At 37.8% G+C, this 22200-nt stretch overlaps 1 protein-coding gene across 1 annotated transcript in view; it reads right to left on the reverse strand.

The window, feature by feature from the left end:
* Nucleotides 1-3262: 3262 nt before the first annotated feature.
* mad1l1 (mitotic arrest deficient 1 like 1) overlaps nucleotides 3263-22200 on the reverse strand; it is a 187212-nt gene continuing 168274 nt past the window's right edge. Inside the window, 1 exon segment of the mRNA XM_084075417.1 lies at nucleotides 3263-4867. Coding sequence (XP_083931543.1) covers nucleotides 4718-4867 — 150 coding nt within the window. The 3' untranslated portion in view covers nucleotides 3263-4717.

A 22200-nucleotide genomic window follows, 5' to 3' on the forward strand; every position in this document is an offset into this window, starting at 1 on the left:
AAACATGTAGTACAATATAAGGTTAGAGCTAGCATTGCTAACTAAATCCTCAGTTTCCTTCCAAACATCACAACATCGCAGTAAATCGTTTTGAAAGGTATCACTAGTCTGTTGGCTTGTGTCTAAAGTATATATCAATTGTATTAACAATCATATTTTGTTAAAACTGTTGTTAAAACGTATCTATGTTAGTCCTCCTGAACCAGGCAGTTCCAGCAGGGGGCATTGGCAAACACGTCTCAGAGAGCATGCATAACAAAGAGAGCCTTGGAAACAAAACAAATGCATCCCCCGCTATGCATAATGGGATTGATAGCCCAGTAGTGGTACTCTGAAAGAGAGCCATTGAAGTGGTGTTTTCTCTACTCGAGAGTTTTGTCTTGATTTAACTTGACTTCAGTTCTATAAGCTTTAGTTTCAAAACTATTCACTCAATCTTAACCAATAAATCATTATTTTGATTCCCTGCTTTCATGACATGAAAAAAAGCTAGATGACTGTCTCCCAGTCAAATTTGGTCACATATATACACACATATATATCAAACGAGCAACAGCTGAGACAACACATGCGACAAAGCAGCAATACAGAGCAGAACTAGTTTGAGACACAAGTATAAGATTCAGTCAAGCAGTGAGACTGCTTAATTTAAAAATGTAAAGTAATAGAACAATTGTACAACAGAGCAGGGAAATTCAAACTAGAAAGGAGGTAGACAAAGGAACATACCATTTTCTTTGGGTCCCTCCTGTTCAGCAGAACTGTTCCTGGTTGGGTTGAGAGAGTTCATCTTCCACTGAATTCTGGAGTCCAAAGTCAGGTCTGATCAGAAATGATTGATATCCTGGAGCAGTTGTGGATGAATTACAACTACAAACTCTTCTTATACTAGAGAGCCTGGGTTGGAGCCAGTAACTTCTTTGAATGATTGGACAAAGAGAACAATACAGCCATCTCTACACCAATCACAACCTAACATACTTCTACATGACCCTACATGTGCTCCGCCCCTCCCCCAGACATGCTCCATGCATGCAACCTTCTAGAAACTGTAATTAGAAAACGTTAACTTTCTGTTAAGAGGACCACAAGAGCATCCATTTGTGGATTAATTTATTTGTAATCTTCATGCAATTCAAATATATCTTCATTCTTATGAGATTAATATATAAATATGACACCCTGTGTTTATAAATGCATATCTTATGACATGCATGTACAGTAAATAGACAATCAATATCTTCAGCCTTAAAAAAAAACGTTGTATTCACTAAAAATATGTCCAAACTATTTTAATTAATAATATTATTATAAACTCACTGCCTACATAGATAATATATCAGCTCTACATATTTTGAATGAAGTTGCAATGTGAAGTCAATCTCTTAGATTTATTTCACTTTGTTTTTACATAGTGTGTATATACCTGGTCAGCATTGTATATCAATGCATCCCAGGTGTCAAGACCCGCTGTTGTAATAATACAACATTTGTATTTTATCAATAAAGGGTATAAATAATTTGTTTTCCTGTTATTTTTTCACCTCTTTTTTAGCAAAACATTTTGGTAATGTTTGTGATTATCAATCAGTGTATGGTAATTGTTCATATGGGAGTCGCCCAGTTAAGACTCTCTCAGTTCATGTGATGGCCCACTTACAGCCATCCTCATCCTTGTTAGGCTAAGCACCATCAGTGATGATGGTGCTTAGCCTTTGTGAGGATAAGCAAAGCACAATAGGTTGGCCAGACAGTATTGTGTGACTTGTGAAATATGTACCTGCAGTGAGATGTGCTATATGTACTAACAGTATTTATTTATTTTCATTTCAGAATGCTACAAGCAAGGAGAGAGCCTCGCTTCACTGCAAGGGATGTGTTGGATATTGTAATGAACGGAGATAGTTATGTGGATACAATACAAATCTTAAAAATAAGGCGTATTGATGTTATTATTCATAATGTACTGTTCTGAGGCCAACTATTATTCATAATGTATACAGTTCTGAGGCCAAATAATAAACCATAACCATATAAATGAACCCTTAAGTTGAGTGAAGTATATAGACGTTATTCTGACAGTGAGTAAAATATGGCCTATATGATATATCCAGGTCTTGCAGGGTTAAGTAAAAGTATCAATACTGCAGTGTAGAAATACTCTGTTACAAGTAAAAGTCCGGTAACCAAAGTTTACTTGAGTACAAGTACAAAAGTATTGGCATCAAAATGCACTCACAGTCAAGTACCAAAAGTAAAAGTACTCGTTATGCATGCAGAATGTCACATTTCACGAGTTTATTATAGTTTTTTTTTTTTAATAGCAGATCTACAAGCTCACAATGCAAAAAAATATAGGGCTGAAGTAGTTACTGTATGTTTTGTGATAATAATCTAAATCTGCAAAGTAACTAGTAACTAAAGCTGTCAAATAATTAAAATGGAGTAAAAGTTGCCTCTGAGATGTAGTGGAATCAAAGTAAAAGTATTGACTGTACAACTGTGTCTCTCACATAACATACAGGTCTAAACCCTCGTGGCGTGCTACTAGAAAATGACACATGATTGCGGAAGTTACCATCCATAGTTCACCTCAAACTATCTCAGATTTGAAAAGTAACATTTAAACCACATTGAGAATCATTGACATATATAGGCCATTGAAGTTCCTTTAGAAACCTCAATTGTACGTGTTATGATTGTTCTGAATTCCTTCAGAACAATACAACCTGGTGTGCTGAAGGAACAATTGTTGTTATATTGTGTTTACAGTGTGTAATTTGTACATAGCAGCATCTTAATTTATTTGGCAAAACATATTATGTTCTATATGGTATGTTATTGCTTCCCTGACACCAAATGTCTTCTATGTGATTACATTAAATTGACAGAAACATCTCGACTTTAATTGTTTATTACAAACAATTATTGTGACTACAGTCATCATATTGCACACAAACACACACACACACACACACACACACACACACACACACACACACACACACACACACACACACAGCGCTCCTCTAGACCAGTGGTTTTCAAAGTGGGGACAGGGGGGGCAATTAGAATGTAGTGAGGTGGGGGGGTATCTGAAGTGAAGTGTATATTAGGATGGACATTGAAAGACTGAACACTGACCTAAAAACATGTTTGTCCTCAGATTACAATTGGACTTTTTTGTAAATAAAAAAATACAAATTAAGTAAAAGTGACGGTGGTTAACACATCGGGTGCCGAACACGGTCTGAACCGTGTGTTTACATAGTGGCGCTTCCGCCGCTTCGGTGCCTAACACGGTCTGAACCGTGAGTTTAGTCTTTTTGTTTTTTTCGTTTTTCTCCGCGCGGGCGGGGCTAGAGCAGCTCTGGGAGCACCCATTGTAATCCTGCGAAGGAAGTGCCAGATCGCTCACCGGAAACATATTTTTTTTCCCCCATCCGCTTCCTGTCTATTTCCTACTTTGAAACGCCTATATCTCCGAATCTGTTTCCTGTGGGGAAAACCGGTCATGCGCGATCCCCCCCCGTTGTAACTCGCGGAGGGAAATGTTATGGTTCCAGGCTGTAGCCAGGCTCATGGCACAACATGAATCGATGCTTTTTTTTGCGTGGATTTGCTTGTAACGCACACGGAAGCTTTAAACAGCAAAGCGCAGTCAATGGGGAGAATGCTGGCACCCACGGTAAGTTGTTATGAAAAAATGCTGGCACCCGATGTGTTAAGTGGGTGTGTTTTTTTTTTTAAACTGAACCAACAAAAAGTATTAACAAGACCTTGTGAATAGATAACATTGGATCCATTACCTGTAAAGTACCAGTGTTGTACATTCAAGGTTTTCCACCCGACAACGATGATAATATGGATGGTGAAGGTTATTCAGCCTTCATTTATTTCTCAGAGATATTAATGAAGGCTGCGTGAATGGAAGACTTACAGATTCCTCTAACATGAAGATAAACACCCTACAGCACCTGTCTGGAAAACAGAGCACACACACTTTGAAGTTACCATGGTCATTAAGACTTCAAACCTCACTCTTTTCTTTCACACAACTTTATTGTTTAAAAAAAAAAAGTATCCCCAGTCCCCTCCTCAAAAGCCAAACCGAAACAGAAAAAAACTAACAAAAAAAAGACCATTCCAATAACCAAGAAGACAAATCAAATGGAAAGCAAGACAAGGAAATAATGATTAAGAAAATAAAACTTCAAACATCATAAACCACTTAAACCTTATATGCTTAGTCGAAGAAACAAAACACATCCATTCTTTATTATGCCACAGTCTGGGGGCTCAGCGTGTCTCTCACGCTGTTCCCCGTTAGCCCTACGGGTGGCGCCCCCATCTGCAACGTCTCGTTTTCTACTCACATCTTCGCTGTCATCATCTCACAACTAATACTAGGCCCCCACTTTTTGACTGTCTACACTATTAAATCTTTCAGCAAAAGTAGCCGATCTGCAAGGTTGCGACGTATTGTGGGCTTGTAGACCGGCTATTTTTCGCTGAATGTTTGCCACTAGAACAGGGACACTAGTGTTCCAGTGGTTAGGAAAGCATTAAGAGCCACTTTCCTATTTTTTACATCTGAGAAGCACAAGCTGGACTTTCTAAGTCCAGCAAAACTCCGTCCCGGCAGGGAGGGAGTTTTACAAGCAGGAGGCACATCGTCAATACCGCAGCTAGGAGGAGAGAGGGAGGAGGGGGGGTGTCAGGCGATGGTTTGTCGACTGAAGAGGTCAAGGGTCACCGCCGAGAGGAACGCCGGGAAGCTCTTCTGGTGGTGCAGATGGAGGTTGACCATCTCGCCCAGGGTCTTGGCGAACTCCGTCTCCATCAGCTCCATTCCTCCGTGGGAGCGCTGTGGGGACATGAAGAACACACACGTTACTATACTAGTGAGGACGTCAATGTTTTTCGGGTGACGATTTAGTGAATGACATTTAGACCTGAAGCCAAATCTAAAAATGTCTGCTAAATCCTAGCGGTTTTCTGAAAAACCTATGTTTCTATGTCAGTGGTTCTCAATCTTTTTCATGTCAAGGACCACCCAAAATGTTATGTATTTGGCCGCAGACCCCCATCTCAAAATATGTTGTTCCAGGGACCCCCCCCCAGAAGCAAATATTTGAGTTGTTCACTGTTCACTTTAAAAATAATATATATTCAAAGATTTGCACACATTTTCACGATTTCTCAAAAATAGCAGATCTACAAGCTCATAGCACGGCACTCGGTGCCGTGCTATGAGCTTGTATATCTGCTATTTTTAAATCGCCAAAGTATAAAATGATGGTTTAAGTGGTTACACAGATGCGTTCCCGATTTGAATGGGTTAAAACAAATAAAATGATAACTTTTTTTTTTACCGTAACACCGAAAATAGCAGATCCACAAGCTCACAACGTTGTGAGCTTGTGGATCTGCTATTTTCGGTGCGCAATACTGGCACAGAACTCTAAATATCAAATCCTAACCGGATCTTTTCCTAATTGTAAACCTAACTCTAAACTTATTTGTCTTTACCATAAAACAACCATTTATCTTGTGAGGACCAGGAAAATGGTTCCTCAACATGTCTGTTTCTTAAATTGTACTATACTTGTGGGGACATTTGGCCCTCACAAGTGTAGAAATACAAGTACACACAGACACACAATCACTCACACACACACACACACACACACACACACACACACACACACACACACACACACACACACACACACACACACACACACACTGACTTTGTATGGTCTTTATAACAAGACAAAGATATGAAATATTTGAAAACTAAATTATTAAATAGTATATTGTTTAGTGCACTAACTGGAGGCACCACCAGACACCAACTTACTGTGATTGTACAATTATTACCTTGATCATTCTTCATATGAGAAAAAAGGAGAAATACATTTTCAATCAAGAAAGGTTTATTTGTCACTTACTTAGTACAACAAGTGAAATATTGATGGGACATGTTCAGCAAAGACAGTGATAACACAACAGTGTAATGAAGTTAGTTCAATTTAATGAAGAGTTGACAATCAGGAATATACAAGAAGTAAAAAGGCATACATATAAAGCATTTTTTACTAACTGGCTTCAACACCAGACACCACATTAGCTGTGCTTTTCTAATAATTACTTTGAAAACTACATGCACCACGTGTGTGTGTGTGTGTGTGTGTGTGTGTGTTAACACACTATTAAATAGTTGTCTTCAAGAGACAAGAAGGTGGCCGCACACTTGGCACTTTGGCTACCACTGTGTGCGGTCACCTTCTTGTCTCTTAAAGACCACTATTTAGTTCATTCTGCCGTGGGCCACCACTACAAGGACTTTGGTGTGAGTAGCTTTCTTGTGCAGAATGTTAACACACTGGTGTCCAAACGTCTATAAAATCAATGCTAATATACATGTAATAGGTTCATAACAGCTCAGCAGACTTAATAAACAACTGCTTAAAAGAACAATGGGTCATCATGTTGCATGTTTCTGATCCTTTCTAATGAAGCGCTTGTCACACTTTTCACAATAATTTGTCATTGATGTGCGTGCATGGCATTTTAGGCTGCTTAACTGAGTAAAAATAATTCCATAGTGACCAGTGGTGGAAAAGGTACTTAGATATTTCACTTAAGTAAAAGTATCAATACTGCAATGTAGAAATACTCCGTTACAAGTCCGGAATTAAAAATGTACTTGAGTAAAAGTACAAAAGTATTGGCATCAAAATGTACTTAAAGTACCAAAAGTAAAAGTACTAAAATGTTTGAAAATAGCAGATGTACAAGCTCACAACGCTTCGCAATGCGTTCTGATCTTGTAGATCTGCTATTTTAAAATATTCTAGGTATAAAAGAGGGCTAGTGGTTAAGTGGTTAATGTATGTTTTATAATATAATAATTGACAATTGCAAAGTAACTAGTAACTAAAGTGTTCAAATAAGTGTAGTGGAGTACAATATTTGCGAAAATTAAAAGAGAACATTTTAAATCCACAACGACCAAATTATGATTTCTCTCCAGTGTGCATTCTCTGGTGTGTTTTAAGGTTGTCGATTCTAGAGAAGTGTTGTCCACACTGATCACATCCATAGGGTTTCTTTCCAGTCTGAATTATTTGGTGTCTTTTAATACTGGACATTCGAGAGAAATGTTGTCCACAGTGATCACATCCATATGATTTCTCTCCAGTGTGTGAATTATTTGGTGTCTTTTAAGGCTGGACATTCGGGAGAAATGTTGTCCACACTGGTCACATCCATAGGGTTTCTCTCCAGTGTGTATTCTATGGTGTCTTTTCAGGTCGGCCATTAGAAAGAAGTGTTGTCCACACTGATCACATCCATAGGGTTTCTCTCCAGTGTGCATTCTCTGGTGTCTTTTCAGGGTGGCCATCATAGAGAAGTGTTGTCCACACTGGTCACATCCATAGGGTGTCTCTCCAGTGTGCATTCTCTGGTGTGTTTTAAGGTTGGCAATTAGAGAGAAGTGTTGTCCACACTGATCACACCCATAAGGTTTCTCTCCAGTGTGTATTCTCTGGTGTGTTTTAAGGTGGGACATTCTAGAGAAGTGTTGTCCACACTGGTCACATCCATAGGGTTTCTCTCCAGTGTGAATTCTCTGGTGTCTTTCCAGGCTGGACTTGAAAGAGAAGTGTTGTCCACACTGGTCACACCCATAGGGTGTCTCTCTAGTGTGCATTCTCTGGTGTGTTTTAAGGGTGGACGTCATTGAGAAATGTTTTCCACAGTGATCACATCCATATGGTTTCTCTCCAATGTGAATTATTTGGTGTCTGTTAAGGTTAGACATTCGGGAGAAATGTTGTCCACACTGGTCACATCCATAAGGTTTCTCTCCAGTGTGCATTCTCTGGTGTCTTTTCAGGCTGGCCATTAGAGAGAAGTGTTGTCCACACTGATCACATCCATAGGGCTTCTCTCCAGTGTGCATTCTCTGGTGTCTTTTCAGGCTGGCCATTTGAGAGAAGTGTTGTCCACACTGATCACATCCATATGGTTTCTCTCCAGTGTGCATTCTCTGGTGTGTTTTCAGGTTTGCCATTCGAGAGAATTGTTGTCCACACTGATCACATCCATAGGGCTTCTCTCCGGTGTGCATTCTCTGGTGTCCTTTCAGGTGGGCCATTCGAGAGAAGTGTTGTCCACACTGGTCACATCCATAGGGTTTCTCTCCAGTGTGTATTCTCTGGTGTCTTTTCAGGTGGGCCATTTGAGCGAAGTCTTGTCCACACTGATCACAGCTATGTCGTTTTGGTTTAGCCATGCCTCTTTGTTCAATCACTGCTGGTAGCACAGGGAAGCCAGACTGATGACCCAACACTGGATTACAGAAAGACAAAGAAAATATGGTTGAGAATTGGGAAGAGTACACATGTAAAACTTCATTGAATAAAGCTGTTCCTTATAGTATTGGAAGGTAACCACCAGCCAACCATGGTCTCTCTCTCTCTCTCTATATATATATATCTATATCTATATATCTATATATCTATATATCTATATCTATATCTATATCTATATCTATATCTATATCTATAGAGCATGCATAACAAAGAGAGCCTTGGTAAGAAAGCACAAAAAATGTAAATGAAAAAATGCTAGATGACTGTCTCCCAGTCAAATTTGTATACACAAGTCACTTATATACACAAACATATATATATATATATATATATATATATATCAAACAAGCAACACCTGAGACAACAAATGTGACAAAGCAGCAATAAAGAGCAGAACTAGTTTGAGACAAAAGTATAAGATTGAGTAGATCAAGTAGTGTGACTGCTTAATTTAAACATGTAAAGTAATATAACAATTGTACAACAGAGCAGGGAAATTCAAACTAGAAAGGAGGTAGAGAAAGTAACATACCATTTTCTTTGGGTCCCTCCTGTTCAGCAGAACTGTTCCTGGTTGGGTTGAGAGAGTTCATCTTCCACTGAATTCTGGAGTCCAAAGTCAGGTCTGATCAGAAATGATTGACATCCTGGAGGAGTTGTGGATGAATTACAACTACAAACTCTTCTTATACTAGAGAGCCTGGGTTGGAGCCAGTAACTGCTTTGAATGATTGGACAAAGAGAACAATACAGCCATCTCTACACCAATCACAACCTAACATACTTCTACATGACCCTACATGTGCTCCGCCCCTCCCCCAGAATGCTCCATGCATATAACCTTCTAGAAACTGTTGACTTTTTGTTAAAGGGCAAGACCACTTTGGTAGAGGTTTGGGTTGTGTAGTAACCTTGCCATGATGTAACTCCAAAGGTGGACAACAAATCAAACTAATTGCTCCATTTATTAGAAATTGATCATTCTAAATTTTCTCCTCATTGACTTACATTGTACCGTAAAACAGCTCTCAAAGTCACTCTTTAAGCACATAAACAAACACGAACAGAGTTGATTCAGACAATATAGAACATCACCAAACCCAGTACTGTTTGTTTTTTTAATAAAAATGTTAACATCCTACTGGTTTTACTATTTGAAGCCTCTACCAAAGTGGTCTTGCCCTTTAAGAGGACCACAAGAGCATCCATTTGTGGATTCATTGATTTGTAATCTTCATGCAATTCAAATATACCTTAATTCTTCTGAGGTTAATATAAAATATATGAATATGACACCCTGTGTTTTAAATGCCTATATTATGATATGCATTTACAGTAAATATACAATCAGTATCTTCAGACTTAAACAAGGGTTGTATTCATTCATTAATGAATATATGAGTGAATATGAAATCATTCTCTCATCATAGTCAGGTCTTACCACCACACTCTGATTTATTTGGTGTGATATCCTCTTAAATCAACATTTATAAAGGTAATGTATTCACACGTTTGTTTTATACTTGTCGAAGCAACGTTTGTTGTTTTGACAAGTATAAAAGAGGAAACTCACTCTTGTCACTCATGATATTGACCCATTACATCTATAAATGCTGTCACAAACCACCAAATTACTACTTTGAATGGTCATTACAACAAGAAAAAGATTACAAATATGTCCAAACTATTTTAATTCATAATATTATTATAAACTCACTGCCTACATAGATAATATCAGCACCTTGAATAAGTATACTATCCCCTCTATAGATATTTTGAATTAAGTTGCAATGTGAAGTCAATCTTTAGATCTATTTCACTTTGTTTTTACAGAGTGTGTATATACCTGGTCAGATCTTGCATATTAATGCATCCCAGGTGTCAAGACCCACTGTTGTAATAATACAACATTTGTATTTTATCAAAAAAGGGGTATAAATAATTTGTTTTCCTGTTATTCCTCTTTTTTAGCAAAACATTTTGGTAATGTTTGTGATTATCAATCAGTGTATGGTAATTGTTCATGGGAGTCGCCCAGTTAAGACTCTCTCAGTTCATGTGATGGGTGTTGGGGATTGCCCACTTACAGCCATCCTCGATCCCTTTGTTAGGCTAAGCAACATCAGTGATGATGGTGCTGAGCCTTTGTGAGGATAAGCAAAGCACAATAGGTTGGCCAGACGGTATTGTCAGACTCGTGAAATATGTACCTGCAGTGAGATGTGCTATACTAATGTACTAAAGGTATGTCTTTATTTTCATTTCAGAATGCTACAAGCAAGGAGAGAGCCTCGCTTCACTGCAAGGGATGTGTTGGATATTGTAATGAATGGAGAGTTATGTGGACTTTGACTAAAATACAATACAAATCTTAAAAATATGGCTTATTGATGTTATTATTCATAATGTACTGTTCTGAGGCCAACTATTATTCATAATGTATACTGTTCTGAGGCCAAATAATAAACCTTAACCATATAAATGAACCCTTAAGTTGAGTGAAGTATATAGACGTTATTCTGACAGTGAGTAAAATATGGCCTATATGATATGGTCTTGCAGGGTTAAGTAAAAGTATCAATACGGCAGTGTAGAAATACTCTGTTACAAGTAAAAGTCCGGTAACCAAAGTTTACTTGAGTAAAAGTACAAAAGTATTGGCTTCAAAATGCACTCACAGTCAAGTACCAAAAGTAAAAGTACTCGTTATGCATGCAGAATGTCACATTTCACGAGTTTATTATAGTTTTTTTTTTTAAATAGCAGATCTACAAGCTCACAATGCAAAAAAATATAGGGCTGAACTGAACTGAACTGTTACTGTATGTTTTGTGATAATAATCTAAATCTGCAAAGTAACTAGTAACTACAGCTGTCAAATAATTAAAATGGAGTAAAATTGCCTCTGAGATGTAGTGGAATCAAAGTAAAAGTATTGACTGTACAACTGTGTCTCTCACATAACATACAGGTCTAAACCCTCGTGGCGTGCTACTAGAAAATGACACATGATTGCAGAAGTTACCATCCATAATTCACCTCAAACTATCTCGGATTTGAAAAGTAACATTTAAACCAAATTGAGAATCATTGAAATATATAGGCCATTGAAGTTCCTTTAGAAACCTCAATTGTACGTGTCAGAACAATACAACCTGGTGTGCTGAAGGAACAATTGTTGCTATATTGTGTTTACAGTGTAATTTGTACATAGCAGCATCTTAATTTATTTGGCAAAACATATTATGTTCTATATAAGTACAAGGTATGTTATTGCTTCCCTGACACCAAATGTCTATGTGATTACATTAAATTGACAGAAACATCTCGACTTTAATTGTTTATTACAAACCATTATTGTAACTACAGTCCTCATATTGCACACACACACACACACACACACACACACACACACACACACACACACACACACACACACACACACACAAATGACTTTGAATGGTCTTTATAACAAGATAAAGATAAGAAATATTTGAAAACTAAATTATTACATAGTATATTGTTTAGTGCACTAACTGGATGCACCACCAGACACCAACTTACTGTGATTGTATAATTATTACCTTGAAAATTCTTCATATGAGAAAAAGGGAGAAATACATTTTCAATCAAGAAAGCTTTATTTGTCACAATACAAATCAAAAATTAAACATTAAATTGAGCAAAAGTACAAAAGTATTGGCATCAAAATGTACTTACAGTACCAAAAGTAAAAGTACTAAAATGTTTGAAAATATCAGATCTACAAGCTTACAACAGTCACGATGCGTTCTGAGCCTGTAGATCTGCTATTTTAAAATATTCTAGGTATAAAATAGGGATAAAGTGGTTAATGTATGTTTTATAATATAATAATTAACAATTGCAAAGTAACTAGTAGCTTTCAAATAAGTGTAGTGGAGTAAAGTACAATATTTAAAAGATACATTTTTAATTCCACAATGACCAAATTAGGATTTCTCTCCAGTGTGCATTCTCTGGTGTGTTTTAAGGTTGGCCATTCTAGAGAAGTGGTGTCCACACTGATCACATCCATAGGGTTTCTCTCCAGTGTGCATTCTCTGGTGTGTTTTAAGGTTGGCCATTCTAGAGAAGTGGTGTCCACAGTGGTCACATCCATAGGGTTTCTCTCCGGTGTGCATTCTCTGGTGTGTTTTAAGGTTGGCCATCGTAGAGAAGTGTTGTCCACAGTGGTCACATCCATAGGGTTTCTCTCCAGTGTGCATTCTCTGGTGTGTTTTAAGGGTGGACATCATAGAGAAGTGTTGTCCACAGTGGTCACATCCATAGGGTTTCTCTCCAGTGTGCATTCTCTGGTGTGTTTTAAGGTTGACCATCGTAGAGAAGTGTTGTCCACAGTGGTCACATCCATAGGGTTTCTCTCCAGTGTGCATTCTCTGGTGTCTTTTAAGGCTGGACATTCGGGAAAAGTGTTGTCCACACTGGTCACATCCATAGGGCTTCTCTCCGGTGTGCATTCTCTGGTGTCTTTTAAGGTTGGCAAATAGAGAGAAGTGTTGTCCACACTGATCACATCCATAGGGTTTCTCTCCAGTGTGCATTATCTGGTGTGTTTCAAGGTTGGCAAATAGAGAGAAGTGTTGTCCACACTGGTCACATCCATAGGGCTTCTCTCCTGTGTGCATTCTCTGGTGTCTTTTCAGGTTGGTCATTTGAGAGAAGTGTTGTCCACACTGATCACATCCATAGGGTTTATCTCCAGTGTGCATTCTCTGGTGTCTTTTCAGGTTGGTCATTTGAGAGAAGTGTTGTCCACACTGATCACATCCATAGGGCTTCTCTCCAGTGTGCATTCGCTGGTGTTTTTTAAGTGTGGACAGCATAGAGAATTGTTGACCACACTGATCACAGCTATGTCGTTTTGGTTTAGCCAAGCTTCTTTGTTCAATCACTGCTGGTAGCACAGGGAAACCAGACTGATGACCCAACACTGGATTGCAGAAAGACAAAGGAAATATGGTTGAGAATTGGGAATAGAGTACAAATGTACAACGTAATTGCATAAAGCTGTTCTCTAGAGTATTGGAAGGTAACCGCTAGCAAACCATGGTTATATCTATATCTATTTATATATCTCAAACACGCAACAGCTGAGACGACAAATGAGACAAAGCAGAAATAAAGAGCAGAACTAGTTTGAGACACAAGTATAAGATTATGTCAAGCAGTGAGACTGCTTAATTTAAAAATGTGAAGTAATAGAACAATTGTACAACACAGCAGGGACATTCAAACTAGAAAGGAGATAGAGAAAGTAACATACCATTTTCTTTGGGTCCCTCCTGTTCAGCAGAACTGTTCCTGTTTGGGTTGAGAGAGTTCATCTTCCACTGAATTCTGGAGTCCAAAGTCAGGTCTGATCAGAAATGATTGATATCCTGGAGGAGTTGTGGATGAATTACAACTACAAACTCTTCTTATACTAGAGAGCCTGGGCTGGAGCCAGTAACTGCTTTGAATGATTGGACAAAGAGAACAATACAGCCATCTCTACACCAATCACAACCTAACATACTTCTACATGACCCTACATGTGCTCCGCCCCTCCCCCAGACATGCTCCATGCATGCAACCTTCTAGAAAATGTAACTAGAAAACTTTAACTTTCAGTTAAGAGGACCACAAGAGCATCCATTTGTGGATTAATTGATTTGTAATCTTCATGCAATTCAAATATATTGTAATTCTTGTGAGATTAATATATAAATATGACACCCTGTGTTTATAAATGCATATATTATGAAATGCATGTACAGTAAATAGACAATCAGTATCTTCAGACTTATGAAGAGGTTGTATTCACTCATTAATGAATATATGAGTGAATATGAAATAATTCTCCCATCAGAGCCAGGTCTTAAGATGGGATGTACAATGTTCTGCTTATTAACCCCTTTGTCACGGTGAGAGGTCAAGGTGCCATATCTGACCAAATTAGATGTTTTATTGTCAAGGCATGTTTCTGTAAATGTTTTCATTGAAGTATATTAAAGTTTTGTTCTATGTTCTAAACCCTGGTGGTGGTGGGATGCTTTGCAAATGTAATGTGATGAATTAAGTTACAATAAACACATAACATGAATAGTTCACCTCAAAACTATCTCTCTGATATGAATAGTAAAATATACATCTAATTATTATTCTTCTGTAATGGTCATCACTGCTAGACATTTCTCATGTCCTGCTTTCATTTACAATAAACAACTCTAGTCATGTCCTTGTGTGGATGAGTCTCTCTCATCTCAACATAGCTACTCAAGCAGAGCCATTAAGAAAGATAGACCATTCAAGTTCCTATTTTACACGAAATTACTTCAGAACAATACAACCTGGTGTGGTCAAGGAATAACTGCTTGCTATATTCTGTTCATAGTCTTCATTGTACATCACAGCATCTTCATTCATTTGGCAAACATCTAATGTTCTCTAGAATTACAAGGTCTTTAGAAATATCTCCCTCACCCACTTCACACCTGCACGGCAACGTTCCTTTTGTCTTGTAAATGATGCTTAGCTGTCTTTAGAAAATGACCTATATCCATGCAAATGTGGTCATTGATTACATGATGTGTCACTGTCTCACCAGGTGGCCCTGGTGTGTGAACAACTGACAGGAATAATTTGACTCCAAATAACAGGCCTTTGTGGATTAACATATTTTGTTTCCAGAAGAACATTTTGGAATGTTAAAGTTACACGTGTGTATGCATGGACTATTTAGGGGAAATCAAGGAAGGGGAGCCATCTGAGAGCTTCATGTTTAAAGTTAAATTAATTCTGTCAGTTCTGTCAACAATCTGTCATTTTGACCTTCATTTATTTCACTTGAGTATAGCTACCTTCTCTTTTAGTCTTTAGTCTGGTCTGATTCTCTACAGAACTGTTGTTATTGTTATTATTGTATAGTCTTACATTATGTGTAAGACTGTACAACTGTGTCTCTCACATAAAATACATTGCAGGTCTGTTGCTATATTGTGTTTACAGTGTGTAATTGTACATAGCAGCATCTTAATTTATTTGGCAAAACATATTATGTTCTATATAAGTACAAGGTATGTTATTGCTTCCCTGACACCAAATGTCTTCTATGTGATTACATTAAATTGCCAGAAACACAGTAAACCAACACATGGCAAGCTGCATCTTGAATGTTTATTACAAACAAGTCAAAAGACACAGCCTACATAAATAGTCCATTGTGAGTGTATATGGGGTCCACTGTTATAGCTTAGAAGTAGTCACAGTGTAGTAGTAATAGTAATACTAAATAAGGAAAAGTGCATCCCTTATCAGTTCAACATGTTTGGGGTTGTGTTTATTGTAACTACAGTAATCATATTGCACGCACACGCGCACACACACACACACACACACACACACACACACACACACACACACACACACAAATGACTTTGAATGGTCTTTATAGCAAGATAAAGATAAGAAATATTTGAAACAAAATGATTACATAGTATATTGTTTAGTGCACTAACTGGACGCACCACCAGACACCAACTTACTGTGATTGTATAATTATTACCTTGAACATTCTTCATACGAGAAAAAGGAGAAATACATTTTCAATGAAAAAAGGTTTATTTGTCACTTACTTAGTACAACAAGTGAAATGTTGATGGGACATGTTCAGCAAAGACAGTGATAACACAACAATGCAATATATCAACTAGGTGTAATGAAGTTAGTTAAATTTAATCAAGCGTTGACAATCAGGAATATACAAGAAGTAAAAAGGCATACATATATAAAGCAATTTGTACTAACTGGTTTCAACACCAGAAACCACCTTAGCTGTGCTTTTCTAACAATTACTTTGAAAACTACATGCACCATGTGTGTGTGTATGTGTTAACACATTATTAAATAGTTGTCTTCAAGAGACAAGGTGGCCGCACACTTGGCACTTTGGCTACCACTGTGTGCGGTCACCTTCTTGTCTCTTGAAGACCACTATTTAATTCATTCTGCCGTGGGCCACCACTACAAGGACTTTGGTGTGAGTAGCATTCTTGTGCGGAGTGTTAACACACTAGTGTCCAAACATCTATAAAAGTAATGCTAATATACATGCAATAGGTTCATAACAGCTCAGCAGACTTAATAAACAACTGCTTAAAAGAACAACAATGGGTCATCATGTTGCATGTTTCTGATCCTTTCTAATGAAGCGCTTGTCACAGTTTTCACAATAATTTGTCATTGACGTGTGCGTGCATGCCATTTTAGGCTGCTTAACTGAGTAAAATCAATTCCACATTGACCAGTGGCGGAAAAAAGTACTCAGATATTTTACTTAAAGTATCAATACTGCAATGTACAAGTAAAAGTCCGGAATTAAAAATGTACTTGAGTAAAAGTACAAAAGTATTGGCATCAAAATGTACTTAACGTACCAAAAGTAAATGTACTAAAATGTTATCAGATGTACAAGCTCACAACGCTTCGCAATGCGTTCTGAGCTTGTAGATCTGCTATTTTAAAATATTCTAGGTATAACATAGGGCTAGTGGTTAATGTATGTTTTATAATATAATAATTGACAATTGCAAAGTAACTAGAGTGTTCAAATAAGTGTAGTGGAGTACAATATTTTAAATCCACAATGACCAAATTAGGACTTCTCTCTAGTGTGCATTCTCTGGTGTGTTTTAAGGTTGGCGATTCTAGAGAAGTGGTGTCCACACTTGATCACATCCATAGGGTTTATTTCCAGTGTGAATTATTTTGTGTCTTTTAATGCTGGACATTCGAGAGAAGTTCTGTCCATAGTGGTCACATCTATAAGGTTTCTCTCTAGTGTGAATTACCATGTGTCTTTCCAGGCTGGACTTTTGAGAGAAGTGTTGTCCACACTGGTCACACCCATAGGGTTTCTCTACAGTTTGCATTATCTGGTGTGTTTTAAGGGTGGACATCATTGAGAAGTGTTGTCCACAGTGATCACATTCATATGGTTTCTCTCCAGTGTGTGAATTATTTGGTGTCTTTTAAGGCTGGACATTTGGGAGAAATGTTGTCCACACTGGTGACATCCATAGGGTTTCTCTCCAGTGTGCATTCTCTGGTGTCTTTTCGGGGTGGCCATCATATAGAATTTTTTTCCACAGTGGTCACATCCATAGGGTTTCTATCCAGTGTGAATTCTCTGGTGTGTTTTAAGGGTGGACATCATTGAGAAGTGTTGTCCACAGTGATCACATCCATATGGTTTCTCTCCAGTATGAATGATTTGGTGTCTGTTAAGGCTGGACATTCGGGAGAAGTGTTGACCACACTGATCACATCCATAGGGTTTCTCTCCGGTGTGCATTCTCTGGTGTCTTTTCAGATGGGCCATTAGAGAGAAGTGTTGTCCACACTGATCACATCCATAGGGTTTCTCTCCGGTGTGCATTCTCTGGTGTCTTTTCAGGTGGGCCATTCGAGAGAAGTGTTGTCCACACTGATCACATCCATAGGGTTTCTCTCCAGTGTGCATTCTCTGGTGTCTTTTCAGGGTGGTCTTTTGAGAGAAGTGTTGTCCACACTGATCACATCCATAGGGCTTCTCTCCGGAGTGCATTCTCTGGTGTCCTTTCAGGTGGGCCATTCGAGAGAAGTGTTGTCCACACTGATCACATCCATAGGGTTTCTCTCCAGTGTGCATTCTCTGGTGTCTTTTCAGGGTGGTCTTTTGAGAGAAGTGTTGACCACACTGATCACAGCTATGTCGTTTTGGTTTAGCCATGCCTCTTTGTTCAATCACTGCTGGTAGCACAGGGAAGCCAGACTGATGATCCAACACTGGATTGCAGAAAGACAAAGGAAATATGGTTGAGAATTGGGAATAGAGTACAAATGTACAACTTCATTGCATAAAGCTGTTCCCTAGAGTATTGGAAGATAACCACCAGCCAACCATGGTTATATCTATACATCTATATATAACCATGGTTGGCTGCTGGTTTCTGCTCTTTAGTGCTGCTTTGTCTCCTTTGTTGTCTCGGCTGTTGCTTGTTTGAGATATCTATCTATCTATCTATCTATCTATCTATCTATCTATCTATCTATCTATCTATCTATCTATCTATCTATCTATCTATCTATCTATCTACATCAAACAAGCAACAGCTGAGACAACAAATGAGACAAAGCAGCAATTAAGAGCAGAACTAGTTTGAGACACAAGTATAAGATTGAGTCAAGTAGTGAGACTGCTTAATTTAAAAATGTAGTAGTAAAAGTAATAGAACAATTGTACAACAGAGCAGGGAAATTCAAACTAGAAAGGAGGTAGAGAAAGTAACATACCATTTTCTTTGGGTCCCTCCTGTTCAGCAGAACTGTTCCTGGTTGGGTTGAGAGAGTTCATCTTCCACTGAATTCTGGAGTCCAAAGTCAGGTCTGATCAGAAATGATTGATATCCTGGAGGAGTTGTGGATGAATTACAACTACAAACTCTTCTTATACTAGAGAGCCTGGGCTGGAGCCAGTAACTGCTTTGAATGATTGGACAAAGAGGACAATACAGCCATCTCTACCCCAATCACAACCTAACATACTTCTACATGACCCTACATGTGCTCCGCCCCTCCCCCAGACATGCTCCATGCATGCAACCTTTTAGAAACTGTTGACTTTCTGTTAAGAGGACCACAAGAGCATCCATTTGTGGATTAATTGATTTGTAATATTCATGCAATTCAAATATATCTTAATTCTTATGAGAATAATATAAATATATATGAGTATGACACACTGTGTTTTAAATGCATATATTATAGGGTCTACACCATGAATTTTTACTTTTTCTTGTTTTTTGTGTGTTTTTGGTCTCCCCTACCTCTCTTCTATCCTCAAAAATACCCCACTTTGAACACTCAGGCTTTCACAGCAAATCTGGGGTTTTCTGTAAATTGGTCTAAAAACAGGCCAAACTGATTTGGTCCTGCTAGTGATTTGTTTTAGTATATTTAAGTTTTTTCTATGTTCGAAACCCTGGTGGTTGTGGGATGCTTTGCGAATGTAATGTGATACATCTAATTATATATTCTTCTGTAACGGTCATCACTGCTAGACATTTCTCATGTCCTGCTTTCATTTACAATAAACAACTCTAGTCATGTCCTTGTGTGGATGAGTCTCTCTCATCTCAACATAGCTACTCAAGCAGAGCCATTAAGAAAGATAGACCATTCAAGTTCCTATTTTACACGAAATTACTTCAGAACAATACAACCTGGTGTGGTCAAGGAATAACTGCTTGCTATATTCTGTTCATAGTCTTCATTGTACATCACAGCATCTTCATTCATTTGGCAAACATCTAATGTTCTCTAGAATTACAAGGTCTTTAGAAATATCTCCCTCACCCACTTCACACCTGCACGGCAACGTTCCTTTTGTCTTGTAAATGATGCTTAGCTGTCTTTAGAAAATGACCTATATCCATGCAAATGTGGTCATTGATTACATGATGTGTCACTGTCTCACCAGGTGGCCCTGGTGTGTGAACAACTGACAGGAATAATTTGACTCCAAATAACAGGCCTTTGTGGATTAACATATTTTGTTTCCAGAAGAACATTTTGGAATGTTAAAGTTACACGTGTGTATGCATGGACTATTTAGGGGAAATCAAGGAAGGGGAGCCATCTGAGAGCTTCATGTTTAAAGTTAAATTAATTCTGTCAGTTCTGTCAACAATCTGTCATTTTGACCTTCATTTATTTCACTTGAGTATAGCTACCTTCTCTTTTAGTCTTTAGTCTGGTCTGATTCTCTACAGAACTGTTGTTATTGTTATTATTGTATAGTCTTACATTATGTGTAAGACTGTACAACTGTGTCTCTCACATAAAATACATTGCAGGTCTGTTGCTATATTGTGTTTACAGTGTGTAATTGTACATAGCAGCATCTTAATTTATTTGGCAAAACATATTATGTTCTATATAAGTACAAGGTATGTTATTGCTTCCCTGACACCAAATGTCTTCTATGTGATTACATTAAATTGCCAGAAACACAGTAAACCAACACATGGCAAGCTGCATCTTGAATGTTTATTACAAACAAGTCAAAAGACACAGCCTACATAAATAGTCCATTGTGAGTGTATATGGGGTCCACTGTTATAGCTTAGAAGTAGTCACAGTGTAGTAGTAATAGTAATACTAAATAAGGAAAAGTGCATCCCTTATCAGTTCAACATGTTTGGGGTTGTGTTTATTGTAACTACAGTAATCATATTGCACGCACACGCGCACACACACACACACACACACACACACACACACACACACACACACACACACACAAATGACTTTGAATGGTCTTTATAGCAAGATAAAGATAAGAAATATTTGAAACAAAATGATTACATAGTATATTGTTTAGTGCACTAACTGGACGCACCACCAGACACCAACTTACTGTGATTGTATAATTATTACCTTGAACATTCTTCATACGAGAAAAAGGAGAAATACATTTTCAATGAAAAAAGGTTTATTTGTCACTTACTTAGTACAACAAGTGAAATGTTGATGGGACATGTTCAGCAAAGACAGTGATAACACAACAATGCAATATATCAACTAGGTGTAATGAAGTTAGTTAAATTTAATCAAGCGTTGACAATCAGGAATATACAAGAAGTAAAAAGGCATACATATATAAAGCAATTTGTACTAACTGGTTTCAACACCAGAAACCACCTTAGCTGTGCTTTTCTAACAATTACTTTGAAAACTACATGCACCATGTGTGTGTGTATGTGTTAACACATTATTAAATAGTTGTCTTCAAGAGACAAGGTGGCCGCACACTTGGCACTTTGGCTACCACTGTGTGCGGTCACCTTCTTGTCTCTTGAAGACCACTATTTAATTCATTCTGCCGTGGGCCACCACTACAAGGACTTTGGTGTGAGTAGCATTCTTGTGCGGAGTGTTAACACACTAGTGTCCAAACATCTATAAAAGTAATGCTAATATACATGCAATAGGTTCATAACAGCTCAGCAGACTTAATAAACAACTGCTTAAAAGAACAACAATGGGTCATCATGTTGCATGTTTCTGATCCTTTCTAATGAAGCGCTTGTCACAGTTTTCACAATAATTTGTCATTGACGTGTGCGTGCATGCCATTTTAGGCTGCTTAACTGAGTAAAATCAATTCCACATTGACCAGTGGCGGAAAAAAGTACTCAGATATTTTACTTAAAGTATCAATACTGCAATGTACAAGTAAAAGTCCGGAATTAAAAATGTACTTGAGTAAAAGTACAAAAGTATTGGCATCAAAATGTACTTAACGTACCAAAAGTAAATGTACTAAAATGTTATCAGATGTACAAGCTCACAACGCTTCGCAATGCGTTCTGAGCTTGTAGATCTGCTATTTTAAAATATTCTAGGTATAACATAGGGCTAGTGGTTAATGTATGTTTTATAATATAATAATTGACAATTGCAAAGTAACTAGAGTGTTCAAATAAGTGTAGTGGAGTACAATATTTTAAATCCACAATGACCAAATTAGGACTTCTCTCTAGTGTGCATTCTCTGGTGTGTTTTAAGGTTGGCGATTCTAGAGAAGTGGTGTCCACACTTGATCACATCCATAGGGTTTATTTCCAGTGTGAATTATTTTGTGTCTTTTAATGCTGGACATTCGAGAGAAGTTCTGTCCATAGTGGTCACATCTATAAGGTTTCTCTCTAGTGTGAATTACCATGTGTCTTTCCAGGCTGGACTTTTGAGAGAA

The sequence above is a fragment of the Gymnoscopelus microlampas genome (assembly GCF_963454915.1).
Source record: "Gymnoscopelus microlampas genome assembly, chromosome: 2".
Taxonomy (NCBI): Eukaryota; Metazoa; Chordata; class Actinopteri; order Myctophiformes; family Myctophidae; genus Gymnoscopelus; species Gymnoscopelus microlampas.